Raw genomic sequence first — 16075 nt, forward strand, 5'->3', positions numbered from 1 at the left:
CATTTAAAAAAACCACACAGCTCTATGAAATATGTTTGAGAGGTTAAAGCTGTGATGATATTAGTTTAGAAGTCAAAATCTGATGATTCATGGAATAGAACAAAATGCTTTTAAGAGTTCTAGCTGGTTTGACTGGTGTAAATATACTCCTGCTATTTGTCTGAAAAGGACAAAGTGAACATTGGAGCTTTGAATGTGTATGTTCTTCCCCAGCACAGTACAAGTTAACAGCTTTGTTTTTAAGGGAGTAATGAGAAACATATTTGCTGTATTTTCAGGATGATGAAAGATATGAACAAGCAAGTGACGTTCGGGCACAGCTGAAGTTCTTTGAACAACTTGATCAAATAGAAAAGCAGCGTAAAGATGAACAAGAAAGGGAAATTTTAATGCGCGCAGCAAAGGCAAGTGCTTGGCTTTCACACGTGTTTGCAAAGTGTCATTTTTGACATCAAAACTGCAGAGTTCCTTTTCATTCTGAAACACTTGCAGTGAAGGGGAAGACTAATCTTCAAAGGTGGAACTTGATGAATGTGTTCTTAACTAGAGCTCAGTTTTGGTTTTCATTGTTGATCATGGGAAACAGGTTCTTTGCCACTCTCATTGCATATTCCCAAATTAAAAGGAGTCTTGAAATTTAGTTTTTGCATTGGCAAAGAAAGATGAATTTTATAGCTTGGTGGTAGTCTTAAATGTAATAGAGAGGTTACAGGTATTTTGAAGACTAGAAGTAGAATTCAGAAACCTTTTACAAATTGGAGAAATACAATGAATAAGAAGCAGTTGATGTAAACATGAATGTGAATATTTAACTGTTGTGTTACTCAGTGATTATAGAATGAACATGATTAGATTAGAGTACCCTAGAAATAGTGCACAAAACAACCTATGTTTTCTGTTAGTTTTGTGATCCAGCATGAGTTTGACAATGTCAGAATCCAGATTTATTTTGTTGTTGGCCTAAAGAATGTGAGGGATTAACAACACTCAGGATTTGATAGGATGAGAGGAAATGGCCTCAAGTTGCCAGGGAAGGTTTAGATTGAATATAGAGAACAATTTCATCACTGAAAGGATTGTCAAGCCCTGGAACAGGCTGCCCAGGGCAGTGATTGAGTCACCATCCTTGGAAGTATTGTGTAGATGTGGCACTTGGGGGCATGGCAGTGCTGAGGAAACAGCGGGGCTTGATGTTCTTAAAGGTCTTATCTAATCTAAATTATTTCATTATTCTAAAACTATGACACACACAAGGAATTGCAGGTGCCCAGTGAAATGGGCAGTTGCTGATGTAAATGGTCTTGGGTCACTCAGGTGCACTTTGTTCAGCCTGCAGCCTGACCTGAGTGTGTAGGTGTAGCAGAAATTTCTACTCTGAGTAAGTGCCTGGTTACCCAGCAAGGGGAGGAATTGTTCCAAAAAGTACAGGTCTGACTCCTTTGTTCATATGCAAAGTGTGTAATTCAGTTCACAGATCTGTGTAATTTGTGCCTTGTAATGGTTGCATTTAAGGCATAATTGCCTGGCTACTCCTTTGCTATCTTTAACAAAGCAGAAAAATGGGATGCCTTTTTTCAAAAACAGTTATGTTAAGAAAAGGAAAACTTTTGATTTCTAAAAGTTGTTTACCACTGTTGCCCTCTGTAGCAGTGATAGATACTTCCTGCTTCCTGCTGAAATTTAAGAAAAGCTTTCATGTATAATCTTTAACTGCTTTTGTAACTGAATTAATTTTTCTTTCTTTTCCTCCATCCACCTCCTGCTCATCCTTTATCAACACAGTCTCGATCTCGACAAGAAGATCCAGAACAGCTTAGGTTGAAACAGAAGGCCAAGGAGGTGAGTGCTGAGCTTAACATCAACTTTTGTTTTGGAAGTTGAAAGAGAAATAATGACCCACCCTTGTTGTGGCACACACAGATGCAGCAGCAAGAGCTCGCACAAATGAGACAGAGGGATGCCAACCTGACTGCATTAGCTGCCATCGGCCCCAGGAAGAAAAGGAAAGTAGATTCACCAGGATCTGGATCAGGGACAGAGGTACAGTATCACTGTCACCTTTGGGATTGCTGCCTCAGCCTCTGTGCAAACCTTTCTGTTCAGAGCTTTGTCCCCAGTTTGTGCTGCAGCCAGAAGTGTTTTGTGTTCAGATTTGCTCACTCCAAGGCCAGGATCAATTTTAGCACCTGTAGTGGCACAGGGAATAGAATCTGAGTGGTCATTCCCTGATTTATGGAACTGGAGAGATGTTAGAAAAACCATCTCTGATCTAACAAGTCTCAGCTTTTTTGACCTCCATAGTTTTGGAAAGATTTTTCTGCTTGTAACTGATCTAACTTGAAGGGCAGAGTAATGATGAGGGTAGGTGGGTTGGTAGAATTCAGTCACTGCTAAATTTGACATCAGGAGCTTCAAGTTACAGGAGTTTGCCTAATTTCTCTCTTCAGCAGTTGATTGGCCTTAGATTTAGTGTCTCCACATCAGATCAATTTGACCAGTTCCATCTGATCAGGATGTTCTTGCACATCCTCTGTGTGTTCTGCTGTTGAATCTGCTTTTTAAAAAACTCTCTGCAGACTAAGTATAGGAATGCTCAGTGTCTGATCCATTTAATTTACATTCTGGTACAGGATTATCTGCTGTATTTCTAAAAAAGTTAATAAACAAGAAATGCATGAAATTGCTCTCTACATGAGACATTCAATGTGGGATTTGTCTAATGTTTAAAAAGAGCAAAATATTCTTGAAAATTGTCATTTATTGGACCAAAAGCTCTCTTCGTAATTTGAGGATTTTTCCCTGTAGGGTTTTGTATCTGATAGCAAGTGACAGAATAGTAATAGTTTAATAATTCTGTTTATTACTCCTTGAGCATTCTGAATTTTCAGTGCAAAAGCATTTATACTGTAGAAAAACCTCAAAAGAGTTCACCTTGGTTTATACTGAATTGCTGGAAGCAATAATTTACATGTGCTTGATATGAAACTGTAGAGAAAAATCTGAATACTAGCAAATGTTATTTTTGTTTATAAAAAATCAAGCCTCTTGAGCATCTTCTGAAGTAATTTTAAGTTTTGAAATTTAGTAAAATGTCTGCTACTGAGAATAAGACTTGTTTTTATATAAGCTGACAAATTACTCTATTAAGGGTTTATAGATGTGGTTTAAAATTATGAAAATTGCAGAATGGGGCACTTTGCAAAGATAGATGTGTACACAAATGAAGTTGTCTCACAGGAATATGCTGAAGTACCTCATGCAGAGTTAATGTTGGTATTGCTTACTCCTGCATGCTCAGCTGTGCCACCTTAATGGTCTGTTAATGTCACTTAGGTTATGGGATGTTTTTTGCATCTCCTGTGAGCACTTGTTTGTATTTCATCTAAATCTGACTAATTTAGTTATCTTGGATTAATCACTGGTTAACCAATTAACTGCAGGTTCCCTGGAAATCTAATCTTTTTGTCTGTTTAATTAAGAAGCAGCTGCCTTTGATCTGATACTCACAGCTGTGCTTTTGCTGCTGTGTCACTTGACATTTTTAAATTGGGCTCCACTTGTCACCATTTGTATGCAGTTTGTGGTTAAGGCATATTACAAGAAGTGTGGAAAATAAGGTTTGCTGTTACTTAGACACAGTTTTGTAAATGGAAGCTTTTGATGTCTACAAATGCTGACTTTAATTAATGTAAAATCACTTCTAAGTAGTAATTGCACTGTTTTGTTTCCAAATTCAACAAAACAGGTTGCTGGCAGTTTGAGAGTTTTATGTCCATGTGATTTTACTGAAAGTTACCAAAAAGCTTCTTAATTTATTCCATACATAATTGTGTCTTTAAAGACTCCTGAAATTTCACCTTTGCATTTAAAGTATTATGGTCTACATAACAAAGCTCAGGGTTGAGCCTTTCACTAAAGAATATTTAAAACCTAAGAATAAAACCCCTTCCAGCCATTCTTTGTGTTGTCTAGCAATCATATGTATGTGAGAAAATTTAGTTAGCATCCAATACTTTCCTGCATCTTTTAATTTCCACTGAAACTGGTGAAAATTAGATAGCCAAATTGTCAAAGTGCCTTAAAATATCCCCTGAAAATCCAGCCTTTGAGCAACCCTAACTACAGGATTTTAAGTGATTTGGTGTTTGCTGGGTCAACAGAATGCTTGACAATCAAAAATCTGACTTTACTGTTAGCACTGTGGTGAAGCAAGTTCACCTGCACTGAGCAGAGTTCTGCTAACACAGTGTGACCATTTCCAGGTTTAGTTGGTTTGATCATCAGTAATGTTCATTAATTAAATACATTATTTTCATGTGTGTTAGTGGGGTCATCACCAGCTTATTCACATGGCTTATGCACCACTCTGAATTTGGGCTTTTTTCAAGTCTGGGGTGTTTTTATTGAGAAAAATTTTTAAAAATTGTCCAAACTCAGGGGCAGATAAGTCTTTATTCCCTACCTGGAATGTGTTTGGTGTCACGAAGTATAAAATTTCCATTAAAAAAAAAAAAAAAAGATAACATTATGATAGTAAATTAAATTGGAGGGACAAACGAATGCGTAGCTGAGGCAGCGAAATAGAACCAATTTCCTGAAGAATTCATGGTTGAGGTGAATCACCTGTGAGCAAACAAAGATTCTGGAAAGGGAGAGCAGCCCGGACTCCGCTCCGCGCGCGCCACCTGCCGGGCACTGCCGCTGCTGCAGCTCCTTCCCCGCCCTGCCTGCCGCCTTTGCTCCTTCTGCTCTTGGCTTTTTTCTTCTTCTTTTTTAAGTGATAGATATAATAATGTGCTGCTTGTTTATCCTGTCACCTCAGGAAAACTCGCAGTGTGTTCCAGAGGGATGTGTCATGCTGAGAGATGGAGAAGCATTCAGAGGTCATTAGAGAATGTGTGCTTGTGTCTAGGAAAGCTTCTCCTCGATGTAGTCCTGAGTTTGGTTACAGCTGTTGTCACCAGCAGGAGAGCACCCTGCCGTGGGGATCAGGGGGATCTAGGGCATGATTCAAGGCCTGGGTCATCCACAGCTCCAGGGCTGCCCTTGGCATCTCTGTGTTGGAATTGTGAAGAATCCTGCCCTTTCTGTTTGGTTTAGTTGTTGGGATTGCCTATCCTTAAATACACACAGTGCTTTGGGACTTTTTGTCTGAATTAGGAAGGGAATCTCTGATCAGGTATCATACAGCTTCCTGACTATGTACACTTTCTAGGTCACTCTGTAAAGTTTTTAGAATGCTTTCAGCATGGACTGATCGAGCTGTTCTTGTGCTTTCCAGGGATCTGGTTCGAGTGCAGCAGTCCCAGGCAGCTCTGGAGTTGGAACCACCAGACAGTTTACGCGACAAAGGATAACGCGGGTGAACCTCAGGGACCTCATATTTTGTTTAGAAAATGAGCGAGAGACAAGCCATTCACTATTGCTATACAAAGCATTCCTTAAGTAGAGTGGAAAAGATCAAGGTATTTTTGACGGAGAGACGCCTGAGGACATTTTTTAATATATTTGCAAATGACGCCTTTTTGTAACAAGCGAATGGGATATTGTTTAAAAAACAACCACCTCTTTCCATGGAACAGTTTTATATTCCTGTTTATAAATAAACTCTTCAATATAAGAGAAATACATTTCTGTAACAGTGAGGATACTTACAAGGCCTGTGGATGCTATAAAAGGACAATTAAATTTTAACTCATCTCTTGATTGAGTGGCCTTCTTGCCAAACAAGCCATATATAAAGACTGATGGAATCGTTTAGCAAATAACTAGCTACCCTTTGTCAGCCCTGTAGCAGTTTCAACATTAATTGTTCATTTTAGTTCAGTTTTACTCAACTAAATCCATTACATAGGCATATGTCTACAGCAAATGACCTCATTTCATTTAGCTTTTTTTTAAACAGTCAGTTAGCAAAGCAAACTGATTTTTAAAGAATATTTATCTTCCCCCCCCCCCCCCAAATGCTCAAAATCTAGAGGGATATACAGTTAATTTTAAACATAACCTCAATTTTAATCACATTATTGCTTATTAGAGGCCCTGAAATCCCATAAAGGAGGGTTACTTCTGAATGTTTTAGCAGCATCTGTAAAAATGCATTTTATTTGCTATAGTTTGTAAAGCTGTAAAGTTAAAAAAGGAAAAAAAGGAAAAAAAGAGAAACCTTTTCAGCATAAATATATTTTACTTGCACTGTGTTTTTTTAGCTAAAGTGAAAGCTTAGATTAAATAAAATCAAAAGTTGAGAGGAATCATCAAAAGACTGTTTCTCAGTGTGAATCAAGTGTTGAAAAATGGTTGGTGTATTTTGTCAGTAATTGTACATAATTTTTGGCACATAACATAAAAATGGCTATGTAAACTATAATTATTTTGCTAAAAGACTGTATGCAAGCTGTGGGCCTACTTTAAAGATGTCCAGAGCAAAGTCCCTTCTTTGTACCTATTTTTTTATTACAAATATACTAATTGGTTCTTTATATTTTCAGAGGTTATTGTATTAAATTGTCTATTGATAGTACTTTTATGACTGTAAATACTTTGGCTTTCTTTGTGTGAACTCTCATGGTAGAATTTAACTCTTGCGTGTAAACTGAATGCTGATCAGTATTTTTATCAACACCTGACAACTGTTACACCCCTTTTATTTTGTCTTTTAGGAAATCCTGTCTTTCCATTTTTTTTTCATGTAAATTTTGCACAGTTACTTGTTCATATGTAAATATTTTACTTTCAAAAATGAAGTTTTTAATTGCTATTGTTTTATATAGGATTGAAAGAAAATTAACTCCTTTATTAAAAACAAATTTATCTGTATTTGCTAATGTATTTTTCTCTCTAAATCTTTTCTTGGTGCAGTAAAAGATGAATCTTCCTGAGGGGATGCTGTTTGTTAGAGATGCACTTTGGGATGTTTTTATGCTATTTTGTTTTATCAGTATTTTGGATGTATGTGATTTCATGATTCTTGGCATTTGATTGTTTTCTGAAGGGTCTTGGAGTGGAATCAGGAGACAGTGGGTTTGGTTTGGTTAGTTTTTAAGCAGGGAAAGGTGTCTGAAGGATCTGAAATATTTTGTGTTTGTCTAGTGGAGATTTAATAAAACAGCCTCTCCTGAGGTCAGCCTGCTCCCTCAGACACAGCTAAAACGATTTGCAGAAGAAGGTAGGACATAAAACACCATTTGGAGAACAATTATAAAAGAAAATAGTCAGGGACACTTGTGATTATCCATGTGAAAATCTGAGAAGCATCTGATGTTCTGTACTGACTTTGTAGCTTTTGGGTTGTATTTTTTGTAATTCCTTCTCTCATGGACCACCTAACATAATAATTTTGAGGGCTAACCCTGCTAATACATGAATTTGATGATTATTCCTTGCATACAGACAAATGTGCCTGTGGAGCAGGCACTGGCAGCAGGCCCGTGGGAGATCAGTGTCTGTGAAAAAGAGGATCAGCTCCTAAAGGGATGTGCTCACCTGACACCCTGTGACACTGACCCTGAGACTTTGCTTGTAAACTCCAAACAGCCTTGCAGTTGTGTCAGGTTATTAAGTGGAAAGCAACACCTTTGACTTTTGGCCAGAACACTGTCAGAGCATCCCTGGTTGTAATTGTTAATCACCACTGGCCTGGCAGTGGCTGGGCACAGTGTCTGCAAAGCTGTGGCAGGTAAGTGGGGAAGAAACTGAAAAATTAAAGTTACTACATGGTGTGCTGTACTTTGCTCTCTCTGCTCAGTAGAAGCTTAGAAATATTCTAGAGAGGCCAAGGGAGGAGGGAGAGATCTGTAAGAGGAGAACTCTTGGTTTTGTTTTAAATAACATTGGTTTTAAGTGCACAGGCAGCCCTTCACTCCAGATAATTTTTTCTCAGCTAAATGTTCCTGTTGTTACTCAGAAAAGCTGGTAGCATCCATCTCCCTCTAGTAGTTCAAATTCATGGAGTTTTGGACTGGGAAATTGGCACATTATTGTCAGAACACTGACACTTGTAAGGAGTTCTGGCACAGCAGTTGAAGACTTTTGTTCATTTGTTGGTTTGTTTTTTTTTATGATAAATCCTGTAACTGTTTTTGAAGCTGCTCAGAAATTTGACATTTCAGAGTCACAGCTGAGGAGGGGCAGCATTTACAGGGCAGTACCTGTGTACAGCAGCACTACTCTGGTATGTTAGGCAGCTGCAGAGAGAGAGAAATGATTCTTTCCTGGCCCCAGACTTGTGCAGCTCCACCAGAGTCTGAGGGTGAACGTGGAAGAGAATTTACTGCCCCTTTCCTTGGGGCTCTGTAGCAAGACTGATACACTTTTGTTGTCAGCACCCCCAAAACTGAAGTTTGCCACAGCTGGGATGTTCTGTGTGTGGGTCAGTGAGGGTTTAGTGCACCTTTATTTTATTACACTTTTTCAGCCCTGTGTCAGGGACAGGTTCCTTCTCTCTTACCTGTAAGTCTGTGACTTGTAATGGGCTCTCTGCCCTGTTTGCCAGAAGTCTGGATGTCTTCCTATTGTTTTTACAACTTTGATAGAGTTCTGTATAGCTGTAATGTTGCTGAACTGTTGATAGCATTCTTTTCCCAGCAGAAAAATTGATCAGAACAAGTAGGATAGAATATGGCACTCTGAATTCAGCCTGTTTTTCTTATTTCACAGGTTTGTCATTAAATATATATGTTTTCAGGAAACCTTTTAATATGTAATGAGAGGTACATGTATGATAAATAACACCAATTTCACAGTAATTAAGATTTTATTGGAGGTTTCCCTGTGATTCAAGAACTTTCCCCAGATTTCTGAGATTGTCTAAACTAAAAATATTTAAAAACTCCAATGATAACTTTAACAATTTTCTTAGGTTTACAGCTGTTTGTCCATCTGCAGAGAAGAGTCTTGACCTTTGGGTAAGTGAGGGAGGGTGGCAGCTGGGCTGGGGTGGTGGCACTTTCAGGAGGGACATTTCCCTGCAGTGTGGGAGTGTGGATCCACCTGCCCAGGTGAGTGTGCAGAACCCTGTGCTTGGGTGTGCAAGGTGGGAGACTTCCAGTGCTTGTGCCAGGATTTTTGCACTGCAGGGATTTGGGCAAGGACAGGCCAACCTGATGTGTTCATATGTGGTGTGAAGTGCCAGGAGGAAAGGTTTAGGTAGTATGGCTTGATCCCAGTCTTTAGATTTTTGGGAAAGCCATGTGAGCAGTCCCAAGGATTGCTCCTCAGTGTTTGAGGAGGTTTTTTAGCAAGTGGTATTTCCCTGTCTATGGAAGGTGCCAGGCTGATGGATTTGGGAGATGTTTGTTGGAGGGATGAAAAGGGAGGGGCTGCTCTGCCATGGCTGACCTGCCTTTTATTTACCCATCCTTCCACAGGTTAGGATATCCCACAGGATGACAACTGGGGGCATTAAAACTGCATTTTAACAGCCCAGATCTTCCTCCCCCTACAAATCTGCTGTGGCCAGACCCTGCACTCTCCCTTGTTCCACTGGTGTCCTGGGAATGGTTGTGCCATTTGGGGACAAGCTAGAGCTCCTTCATTTTGTGTTACTAGCTGTGAGAGAAAGGGAATACCTTCTTTAAAACATCTAGGAATTTTGTCATGTTTTCCTGTGTCAGCTGAGAGAAACTTGCCCAGTGCTGCTGCAGATGTGGGAAGGCAAGGGGAGCTCTGGGCACATTGTGGGGAGGCCTCGTAGCCACTGCCTGATCTTTCTTTGTTCCTTCCCTTCAGAAATAACTTTCCTGTGAAACAGTTTATTTTGCCTTTGTTTTCCTGCTCTGCTTATTTACTGTTATTCTCTGGAAGCAGCTGGGTTGCACCCTGTTTGGTTTCCTCCTGGGAGTTTCCCTGTTCTGAAGTCAACAGAGAACTTGTACAAACAACACAAGCAGCGTTTGGGCTGTGATATGGTGCCATACTGCTGTGAAAGTGCTGAATAAATGCATAACAAATCTGCCTTTTACTGCTCTGTAAAAGTACTGCAAGGTTTAACTTGAGCACTTATGTACTTTTTCAATCCAATAACAAAATCAAGTTGCCAAAAAAAAAAAAAAAAAGGTTGCAAGTGCTTTCTAGTTTGCTGTGATGCATTTGGTGCTTTAATTTCAAGCAAACACGTTGGAGAGTTGCCCAATTATGGCAGATTGGAATATGAAGAACAATATATCTAATTTCCCAGGAGAACAGCGTGCTGATGTTTAGGCACAGCCTCTCCCAGTGAAAATGAAAATCCTCATGTCATGTTGAGTGAGTTCAGCTCTTTTGTTCCACTTTGAGAGGGACAGGAGTAAAATCTGGGTAAGTTATAGGTAAGGCCCTTCACCTTGAGGTGGAATTGGTGGGACTGATCATTTATATTTGAGAAATAAGAGTTAAGTTCCTTAAAAAAATTATATTCTGACCTTCCATGCTGATGCTCAGCAGTGGTGTGTGATTTGAAGTTGTAGTAGTTTTTGTTTGTCCTTTTCATTCTATTTGTGTGGTGCAAATTCTTACTTTTCCTACTTACTCCTACTGCTGGGAATATATTTTGTGTGTATTTGCTTATTCTTGATACAGATACTTCAAGTCTCCATTTAGAGCACAGCTCTAAACCAGCTGGAAGAAATGAAGGACCTGGAAAGGAGGAAATGAGAAACCTGGACAGCTGAGGTGTGAGAGTGCAGGCTGGGTGAGCTGGAAGCTCTGAACACATTCAAACTGTGGGACTGAGCCTGGTGCTGCCCATTAATTTAATAAATAAATAAATACCCCAAAATAACGAATCTGATACCTACAGAACACAAAGCAGGTCTGTGTGAGCATCCCCATCTCCTTGGCAACAGAAGCAGCCAGGGAGCAGGGAAGGGTGAGTGTGGTCAGCAGTGGCTGTGGAGAAGATGAGGGCTCAACCCCCCCAGTGCCAACACCCCATTCTTGAGATGGGAAGTGCTGTCTTGGAGGGTTTATAGGCTTGGATGAGTGAGTTTATGAAGTTGCTTTGTGGAGGGAAGGTCAGGAGGTTTGGGCTGCCCCTGCATCCAGCCCACCTAATTTATGGATAGATACATAAATACATTAAGTATGTGTGTGTGTGTGTATAGATAATTTTTATATATTTTGTATAAATGCATCCATACACTAAGAGATATTTATAGAAATCTGTTTTGTATGTATTAAAGATGCACATTTTTCATACACACAAATGAGGGTGACTGTGACCCACCAGCTCTCCTCTATCCCTGATCCTGACAAAAGCTAATTTTGCAAAACTGGGGAGTGTGTCACTCAAAGCTGTTTAAAGGTGTAAAATCATTTTATAATTGTCCAGCAAGGAGCCTCTGGGATGTTTCATGCTGCACGTGGAAAGTGCAGGGGGATGCTCCCTCTGAGGATGGGGATACTAAGGAAACTTTTCAAAGAAAACTCCTGGGTCTTTTTCCCTTATATCCAGCGAGCACTCTGGTTGTATTTTGTGTCTGGATCTGGAAGGGAGTGGGATGAGGAAGCGTGAGAAGCTGAGAGAAAAAAAGAAATCAAAGTGTTGACAAAGTAGTTCAACACTCGGCAGGAGTTTAATGGCAGAGAGCCGGGGCACTGTGGAGCCGGGTGGGGGGAGGAAGGAGGTCAGGGCAGAGCTCTCCCTGCCCTGGGGGGGAGCGAGAAGGCAATAATGACTCCTGGGAAAAACCCCATAAAGAGGTGAGAATCGTGCAGGCAGCTGGTCCTTGTTTTCCCGTGCCTTCACCTGTCAGAGGGGATTAACACCGACTGCATCCCATCCCTGCCTCAGCTGAATTCCCGCTGAGGGAGGGCATGGAAACCCTCGCCTGGGAAACCTCTGTAATTGCTGGTATGTCATTAGGAAAGAGCAGGATCCGTTTTCTCCCTGCGCAGGAAAGGCTGGAGCCCGCACGGGCGGCAGAGGGTGCTCTGAGCCCGGCTACGGCTCTCCAGCATCCCCGCTCCTCCATTCATCCATCCCTGCTACTGCATCGCCTCTGCTCCATCCATCCATCCATCCATCCCCGCTCCTCCATCCCCTCTGCTCCATCCATCCATCCATCCCCGCAGCTCCATCCATCCATCCCTGCTACTCCATCGCCTCTGCTCCATCCATCCATCCCCGCTACTCCATCCCCTCTGCTCCATCCATCCATCCCCGCTCCTCCATCCCCGCAGCTCCATCCATCCATCCCCGCTACTCCATCCCCTCTGCTCCATCCATCCATCCATCCCCGCTCCTCCATCCCCGCTCCTCCATCCCCTCTGCTCCATCCATCCCCGCTCCTCCATCCCCTCTGCTCCATCCATCCCAGCTCCTCCATTCCCGCTCCTCCATCCCGGCTCCATCCATCCCCTCCATTCCACCCCCTTCCCTCCATCCTCTCTCCATTCCCTCTCATCCATCCCTCGCATGGAAGCACAGCCTTCCCCAAACCCCATCCCACGATGGGGGCAATGCTTTTCCTGCTTAATGCCAAATATGAGTTATTAATTTGCTGACTGTGAAATAATAAAAAATGGGGAGAAGAGAAAAGGGGATGTGTCAGGACTCCCCCTCCCCAAACTCCAAATTAGAAAAAAATTTAAAGAAAAGGAATGAGGTGAGAACACCATATGCTTCATTAGGGTTTGATCAGAGTAGCTGCCCCGGACTATTTATGTATTTAAGTCTTTTTGGGGGGGCACAGTCACTGAGTGGAGCAAACGTCTGTGAGGTACAAGGGGAAAAGTGGAGAAGAAAATGAAACTGTTGTTTAGAAACATTTGCAAACAGGACAGAGATGTTCAAAGGGAACTTTTGGTGATGGCAAGATGCAAGAAAATCGGTGTCAAGAAGCACAATACACAGAGAATCACACAGAATTTTACCCACCACTCCTTAATTTCCCGCCTTCTTTCAAGTGCTGCAATTCCTACAAGTTGCAAATGAGAGTCCACGTGAGTTGTGTTTGGAGAGGGTGGAGGTAAACTGAGCCGGGAGCTGTGGATGCTGGAGGTAAAAAATCCCAGCTATCCCAGGAATGTGCTCTGCGGGGCTGCAGAGCAGGGTCTGTCCGGGTTCTCCTTCCAGTCAGCTCCACTGCTGCTTCCAGCCCTAATCCCCCACCCTAACTCCTGCACCTGGAGGAGCAGGCTGGTGTGGGCTTGCCTGGATCCAGCCAGGATCACACTTGGCCCTAAACCCCAGTTAATCCATGCTGAGCTGTGCATCAGAGGGATTTCCCTCCCCTCATCCACCAGAGAGGGATGCAGTGATGGAGAGAGATGGGTGCAGGGCCAGGCTGTGGGGTGACCCTGCTTGCATCCATCCATCCATCCATCCATCCATCTTGCAATCAGAGGGTTGGGTCTGCCCACTGTAAACCTCCAAGGTGTCCCCAAAGCCACACTCTAATGTCACCCTGTGGCTCAGGCTGCACAGATTCCAGGTCAGACCACCCCACGGGCAGCGCCGTGTCAGGGAATCGCTGTTTTCTGGGTCGTTAAATCCTTTCCTCTTTAATTCTTTGCCTCCTGAACACCCCCAAGGTATGTTATAATCACCCTAAAATGCAGCCACTAATTGTTTGGTGTCCCCGTGGGGGAGGAAGAGCAGAGTCACATTAAATCACAATAATCAAGAGCTTCTCTAACAAATGAACTCGAACCCACTTGACAGGAGGAAGCGGCGGCGCTGCCTGCGCTCCGCAAAGGGCCGTGTTCAGTCCTAATCTTATTTGTAATCTAATCAATATGTTTACTGAAGGAGAGAATATCATCAAGTATTACTTTAAGACACTTAGGGAATGTGACACCGTTCACAACTCAGATGTAAACAGGTTTGTTGGCTGTGTTTGCCTGTAGGAAGAACGTGCTGTGTTCTAGGGGCTGGAACGGGGGTTGTGTGGGGAGCAGGGGGACCCATCTGCTGGGGAGTCAGGGATGGGCTGTGCCTGAGACCCCCCTCAGCATCCCATCCCATCCCATCCCATCCCATCCCATCCCATCCCATCCCATCCCATCCCATCCCATCCCATCCCATCCCATCCCATCCCATCCCATCCCATCCCATCCCATCCCCTTCCCCTTCCCCTTCCCCTTCCCCTTCCCCTTCCCCTTCCCCTTCCCCTTCCCCTTCCCCTTCCCCTTCCCCTTCCCCTTCCCCTTCCCCTTCCCCTTCCCTCCAATCTTCTGAGTCTGATGGTGAACCATGCCCTGTGCCAAGTCCAGGTGTCCTGTCCCATGGGAAGTTTTTTTAGTGTGTGAGCCTCCAGGAAAGTTTGGAGGTTTTATTAAAAACTTGCCACATAACATCCATTAGAAATAATTAGGCTCTAATGCACCCAGTGGAGGAGTTCCCCCTTACCCCAGGCAGTTAGAAGATGCCTTTCCCCCCAAAACATAGTATAAAAGTGCATATAATATTTCCCTTATAAAATTTTTATTCTGTGTAATGTATCCCAAGGCTCTTTAAAAACTGATAGCAGAAATTCTGGAGGTTTGGCTGTAGCTCTGGGGAAAGGGAGGGCTGTTAGGTGAAGGCAGCCCCTGCAGACAGACAGTGAGAGAGGACACTGTGTCCCAAGAGGGCAGAAACACCATCCAAGACAGGCAGGATGGGACCAGACCCATGTGTCTTGCACAGATGTGCCAAAATCCTGAAGCATCTTTAGGGGTCCAGAGTCCATGGCATCACACAGACATGCCCCCAGCTCAATGATGAACAAACACATTCCCTGAGTTAAACAGGGAAACTGGTAAGAAAATAAAAACGAGGAAAAATAAATGCTGCCTGTTCAATGACTTCAATTAAAAGTTATTTGAAAGCTGTGTTTGCAGAAAACACCCCCCTTCCCATTTATTTTTTAAAGAGTTGGGTTTGGGGTAGGGCTGGAGAGAGCTGAAGAGCCTAGAGCTCCAGGAACAGTGGCATTGGAAAAATGAGTAAATGTGGCTCTTCACAGTATGGTTGAGTGGGCAAGGTGGTGTTTGGTTGGACTTGATGATCTTGGAGGTGTTTTTCAAATTTAATAATTCTGTGATTCTATGAATGCATCTGCTGCTGCTCTGTGTGGAGCTGGCACAGGGCTCCTGAGGTGGCTTTTTGTGGGATATTTGTTATGTTTTTCTTGGAAGTGGCATGTTTTTTTTTTGAATATCATAAAGAGTGATTTAAAATAGAGCCCACTCATCACAGATGACAGGGTAGCTACAAAATCCAGCGTTCCAGGAGACAAATGCCAGCACAACAGCCCGAAGGCACTTGGAAAAGCTGGATAGGTAAAGGGTGGGTGGCTGTGCTGGGGCTGTGCTGGCACCAGCAGGGCTGGGGAGCTGCTTCCCTCTGCCAGGGAATGGGGCACAGGGGTGGGGATGGCATTTCTGGCACAGGGAGGTGACCCAGGTGCCCTTGGCTGCAAAGGGCAGTTGTGTGTGTGTGGGCTGGGAGCAGAGGAGAGGCTCTTTTGGTTTCCAGCTCAGCCTTGTAGGGATGCTCCAGGGCTGGTGGCCCAGCAGGACACCCCCTGCCAGCTGCCATCTCTCTACAAGAGCAGAGCAAATGCTTTGGCAGCTCATCCCCCTGCACATTTGGCTGCTGCTGCTGCCTGAGCCAGCGGGTGCAAGCTGGGGGTGCTGCTCCCCTAATTTAAGGGATGCTGGAGGGGGAAATGCAGGGGAGATGTGCTGTTCCAGGGAGGCTTTTCCAGAGGACCTGCCAGAGGCAGGTGGCTCGTTCCCCACGCTGGCTCAGCTTGTGTTCCTGCTGCCTGCAAGCAGGGAGCAGTGTCCCCCAACCTTTGGCTGCTGTGGTGACTCTTCCCCATCAGAAACGCTGTCCCTGGATGCTCTGAGCACTGTCCCTCTGTCCCTGCCCATCCTCACAGAGATGCTCTGCTGCTCCCACACCCACAGACTGGGAGGAATGCCCCCAAGTCGAGATCTCCTGTGCAGGGAGAGGGTTTGCTTCCATTCTGTTATTATCAGATAGACTGAGTCACACTGAGATAAATCCTGCAGATATTACAGCCTGTTTGTGCCTGAAAAAAAGATATATGTGGATGTTAACATTGCCAGTTGTCACCATGCTATGAGGGATGTTGTGGAAATAGAA

The 16075-nt window shown here is 43.2% G+C and overlaps 1 protein-coding gene across 1 annotated transcript in view; it reads left to right on the forward strand.

Annotated features, from left to right (window-relative positions):
- TAF4 (TATA-box binding protein associated factor 4) overlaps positions 1–6819 on the forward strand; it is a 34785-nt gene extending 27966 nt beyond the window's left edge. Inside the window, exons 13-16 of the mRNA XM_079321361.1 lie at positions 279–404; positions 1783–1839; positions 1921–2040; positions 5282–6819. Of these exons, the coding sequence (XP_079177487.1) occupies positions 279–404; positions 1783–1839; positions 1921–2040; positions 5282–5449 (471 nt within the window). The 3' untranslated portion in view covers positions 5450–6819. The remainder of the gene's footprint in view (positions 1–278; positions 405–1782; positions 1840–1920; positions 2041–5281) is intronic.
- The last annotated feature ends 9256 nt before the right edge of the window (positions 6820–16075 follow it).

The sequence above is a fragment of the Erithacus rubecula genome (genome assembly GCF_903797595.1).
Source record: "Erithacus rubecula genome assembly, chromosome: 18".
Taxonomy (NCBI): Eukaryota; Metazoa; Chordata; class Aves; order Passeriformes; family Muscicapidae; genus Erithacus; species Erithacus rubecula.